This window comes from Coregonus clupeaformis, chromosome 3 (genome assembly GCF_020615455.1).
Source record: "Coregonus clupeaformis isolate EN_2021a chromosome 3, ASM2061545v1, whole genome shotgun sequence".
NCBI classification, from domain to species: Eukaryota; Metazoa; Chordata; class Actinopteri; order Salmoniformes; family Salmonidae; genus Coregonus; species Coregonus clupeaformis.
Window position 1 is genome coordinate 26919184 of NC_059194.1, and position 5070 is coordinate 26924253.

The 5070-nt window shown below is 42.8% G+C and overlaps 1 protein-coding gene across 1 annotated transcript; it reads right to left on the reverse strand.

The window, feature by feature from the left end:
- Positions 1–528: 528 nt before the first annotated feature.
- Positions 529–3599, reverse strand: LOC121546618 (transcription cofactor vestigial-like protein 1). Its single transcript, XM_041857856.1, is given in 4 exon segments — positions 529–572; positions 836–919; positions 3412–3443; positions 3445–3599. Coding segments are annotated over 4 exon segments (315 nt in total).
- Between the last annotated feature and the right edge of the window lie 1471 nt (positions 3600–5070).

Consider the following 5070-nt stretch of genomic DNA (forward strand, 5'->3'; position numbering starts at 1 on the left):
CTCTGGATAAGAGCGTCTGCTAAATGACTAAAACCTCTACATAAACATCTTTCACTTTCATGGTTACTTAGGATATCAACTGCATTTCATTAATTTGCTATGAGCAAAAAAATTTTAACAGTTGCTGGTTCCACATCACAACTGAAAATCACATCAAAACCCCCTCCTTCAGAAGTCCACACATCAGAGGAAACAATAGATATTCATAAACACCAACATTTCAATAAAATACTCTTAAAAAACGTTGTAAACTTTCTCCACAGTCGATACAGGCTACTTTTGACGTAACACTATTCTTCTTACACATGCAAAACACCACCCTTCTCCCTCTCTCTCTCTCTCTCTCTCTCTCTCTCTCTCTCTCTCTCTCTCTCTCTCTCTCTCTCTCTCTCTCTCTCTCTCTCTCTGTCCATCTGTCTAAATGCTTAAAGTTATTGAGTTGTAGGCAGCATACTGGTGACTGGCAGTGGTTGTCACCTTGGTCTTTGACGTGAATCTGGGATCTGGGTAGAGGCAGCCATACCTGAGTCAGGGTTCATGGGGTCTCTGAAGCCAGGTTGACCCGTCCAGCTAGGGAGGAGCTCTGGTTTGGAGCCCGAGACCACGCCTGCAGCCACCTCTGACCGGTAACTGTGGAGGAGATAGAGCAGGGAGTTGGTGTAATGCTGTCCAGTGACCCCCAGGCCCTCATGGGACATGGAGTGGGGATAGGCCATGGCGGGCAGGACCAGACCACCATGTTGCCTGGGAGCGAAGGCCAAGGGACTGGTGCTCTCATCTGGGGAGATGAGGGCCAGTCGGTGGCTGGACAGAGACTCATTGGTGCTGCTCAGATGAAGGTGACCATACACGGGGACTAAATGGTCTTCAGACCAAGATGGGGTTGGAACAACCCACTGGCAAGATGTTAAGTCAGACTCTGAAACAGATGTGGATTGAGAAAAATACATCCACAAAGTCAGCGTCTAGAAATGTGTTTAATTGTGTAAATTTCACATCAGTGAACACCTGCTTTCTTGTTTGGTGCACACATCATCATGATGATAGCAAACAAACTTAATTGCATTTTTTAAAATGTATTTAGTTTTTTTCCATTTTTTTAGGGGATGGATCAGCTATGAAATTAGCAGATAAATGTAAGTCTATCAAATAACAACCTGCATCATTTCTAATCCCCTTTTTCCCCCCATATATATATTTATATACAGTGCATTCGGAAAGTATTCAGACCCCTTGACTTTTTCCACATTTTGTTACGTTACAGCCTTATTCTAAATTTAATGAAATTGTTTTTTTCCCTCATCAATCTACACACAATACCCCACAATGACAAAGCAAAAACAGGTTTTTAGACATTTTTGGAAATGTATGTATAACAAAATAAGAATAATATCACATTTACATAAGTATTCAGACCCTTTACTCAGTACTTTGTTGAAGCACCTTTGGCAGCGATTACAGCCTCGAGTCTTCTTGGGTATGACGCTACAAGCTTGGCACACCTATATTTGGGGAGTTTCTCCCATTCTTCTCTGCAGATCCTATCAAGCTCTGTCAGGTTCAAATCAAATCAAATCAAATTTTATTTGTCACATAAACATGTTTAGCAGATGTTATTGCGGGTGTAGCGAAATGCTTGTGCTTCTAGCTCTGACAGTGCAGTTGGTTGGGGAGTGTCGCTGCACAGCTATTTTAAGGTTTCTGCAGAGATGTTCGATCGGGTTCAAGTCCGGGCTCTGGCTGGGCCACTCAAGGACATTCAGAGACTTGTCCAGAAGCCACTCCTGCGTTGTCTTGGCTGTGTGCTTAGGGTCATTGTCCTGTTGGAAGGTGAACCTTCACCCCAGTCTGAGGTCCTGAGCGCTCTGGAGCAGGTTTTCACCAAGGATCTCTCTGTACTTTGCTCCGTTCATCTTTCCCTCGATCCTGACTAGTTTCCCAGTCCCTGCTGCTGAAAACCATCCCCACAACATGATGCTGCCACCACCATGCTTCACCGTAGGGATGGTGCCAGGTTTCCTCCAGACGTGACACTTGGCATTCAGGCCAAAGAGTTCAATCTTGGTTTCATCAGACCAGAGAATCTGATTTCTCATGGTCTTGAGAGTCATTTAGGTTCCTTTTGGCAAACTCCAAGTGGGCTGTCACGTCTGGCCACTCTACCATAAAGGCCTGATTGGTGGAGTGCTGCAGAGATGGTTGTCCTTCTGGAAGGTTCTCCCATCTCCACAGAGGAACTCTGGAGCTCTGTCAGAGTGACCATTGGGTTCTTGACCAAGGCCCTTCTCCCCCGATTGCTCAGTTAGGCTGGGTGGCCAGCTCTAGGAAGAGTCTTGGTGCTTCTAAACTTCTAAACTTCCATTTAAGAATGATGGAGGCCACTGTGTTCTTGGGGACCTTCACTGCTGCAGACATTTATTGGTACCCTTCCCCAGATCTGTGCCTCGACACGATCCTGTCTCGGAGCTCTACGGACAATTCCTTCGACGTCATGGCTTGGTTTTTGCTCTGACATGCACCGTCAACTGTGGGACCTTATATAGACAGGTGTGTGCCTTTCCAAATCATGTCCAATCAATTTAATTTACCACAGGTGGACTCCAATCAAGTTGCAGAAACATCTCAAGGATGCTTAATGGAAACAGGATGCACCTGAGCTCAATTTCGAGTCTCATAGCAAAGGGTTTGAATACTTATGTAAATAAGGTATTTCTGTTTTTTATTTTTAATAAATTTGCTAAAATTTCTAAAAAACGTTTTTTGCTTTGTCATTATGGGGTATCGTGTGTAGTTTGATGAGGAACATTTTTTATTTAAGCCATTTTAGAATAAGGCTGTAACGTAACAAAATGTGGAAAAAGTCATGGGGTCTGAATACTTTCCGAATGCACTGTATATATATATATATATATATATATATCTTCATGACAGATCAAACATAACGGACTAGAAATACTGGCATTACCCATGGATAGTGGGTTGCCCTATACACAGTCGATTCGAGCTTGTCATAAAACTGACACCTGCGCTGTGAGACTGATAGTACTTGTATAATTCAATCCAGATTTAGATCAATGTACACTACATGGCAAAAAGTATATGGACACCTGCTTGTCGAACATCTCATTCCAAAATCATGGGCATTAATGTGGAGTTGGTCCCCCCTTTGCTGCTATAACAGCCTCCACTCTTCTGGGAAGGCTTTCCACTAGATGTTGGAACATTGCTGTGGGGACTTGCTTCCATTCAGCCACAAGAATATATATATTATTATTATTATTATTATTTAAAAATTATATAACGTTTCTTTCCTAATCGCACTGGACTCCAAGTGTATTGGCCAATCAATCAATCAATTACTCCAATCTTAATTCCAAACTTCATTGCATAGTTAGGTATGAGTCTGCTCACCAGATTTGACAGCCTTGTGGCTCTTTTTGCCCGCTTGGGGCCTTGGTCTTACTGGCCTTGCTGAGGGCACGGTTGAAGTGTTGGTCCACCATGCTACCGATGTCACCCTGGAAGTAGGTGAAGATGACGCTATTGGACTGCTCCTCTGTCTTTACAACTACCTGGGGGCTAGCTGAATGCCCTGCCATCGCTGACTGAACTTAGATCCTGGGGGAACATAGTAGAGTACAATGGTTGTGTTAGAAATTGCGTAATTCAAATCTGGTATTGGAATAAGAATCAAGAGATCTTCAATCCAAACTAAATTTATTATATGCAAAATGTATGTATGATAAGTATGAAGGTTCGTATATACGGGTCCACTGAAATACCACGCAGGGCACTCAGAGAACTAATCCATTGTTACAGGTTCTTCTTCAAATACTCTGACAGAGATAGTTCCCACTCTCTGCTGGCCAATCAGAGTAGAGACTGAGCGTGGTTTAGACTTACTCAGCCAATCCGTTGGCGCACAGGCTAGTCCCAGCCTCTTGGCGCTCCACCTGTTGCACACTGTTGCCAGGCATAAGTTTTTATCATAACAACCTGTGGAGTCAGCACTCAAAAGACTGTACGTTCCTACATCCAAGGACGGTTCACAGACAACAGTTCACAGACAACAAAGAGGCAGTGTTCGTATCTGTAAGAAATACAAGTCTTATCTGTCCTTCCCCCTAACATTCCTTACATTAATCACAGCCTGTTATGTGAAACAATTTATATCAGTATAGTACAAACCTATGCTTATCATTAATGCATTCCTTCTAAGCTATTCATCACATACAGATCCAATTATTAGAAAATAGAACCCCACAATCCCCCTTTTCACACCCACTGGGTGTGAACGCAAAATAAGAAAACCCAAAATAAGAAATTTCAGGGAAATTTGGATTCCCCCTTTTGACACCCTCTAGGGTGTCACTCATTAAAATACAATACAAATAAAAAGAATCACACTTTTATTAATCGACAATAATGATAATAAAAAGGCCTTCAGTCCTTCCATCTACACCTAACTTGTACTGAGTTGGCTACCAGTCACCCAGAAACTTCAAACCTTCACATAAGGAAAGACAAACATTCACAATGGTTAACTTGATTAATGAAGCATAAAACACAGGATTAATAGAACACAAAACATAAGATTATTAAAACATAAAACACAAACAGGGAAGTAAATTTTGGCCCCCTTTAGACACCCTCTAGAGTGTCACTCCACTAAGCCTGGTAGGTCATATCCTTCATTCCTTAGGTTGGAGTCCGGGATTGGGCCGTATCTCACCATCTGTTGGGAAACCACCTTCTCCATCTCCTTTTCTCACCAACCCTCAGACACAGGAAATAAGACAACATCCACAAAGAACAAGTATACCCATAGAAGCTATAACTTCACCCAGAATAGTTACAACAATAGTTTTCCATTTACCAAATATGTTATCAAACCAACCGTTTATGGAGCTATCAATACCAGAGTTCTCAGCCAGTTCGTTCGCCAGCGTGGTGACTCCCTGAAGCGCTTTGGTCACGGACCCGTCCGGTGCTGTGTTGTTGGAGATGAAAGTACAGCACATAGATCCAAACAGAACACAAACCCCGTCCCGCTCAGCCAAAAGCATATCT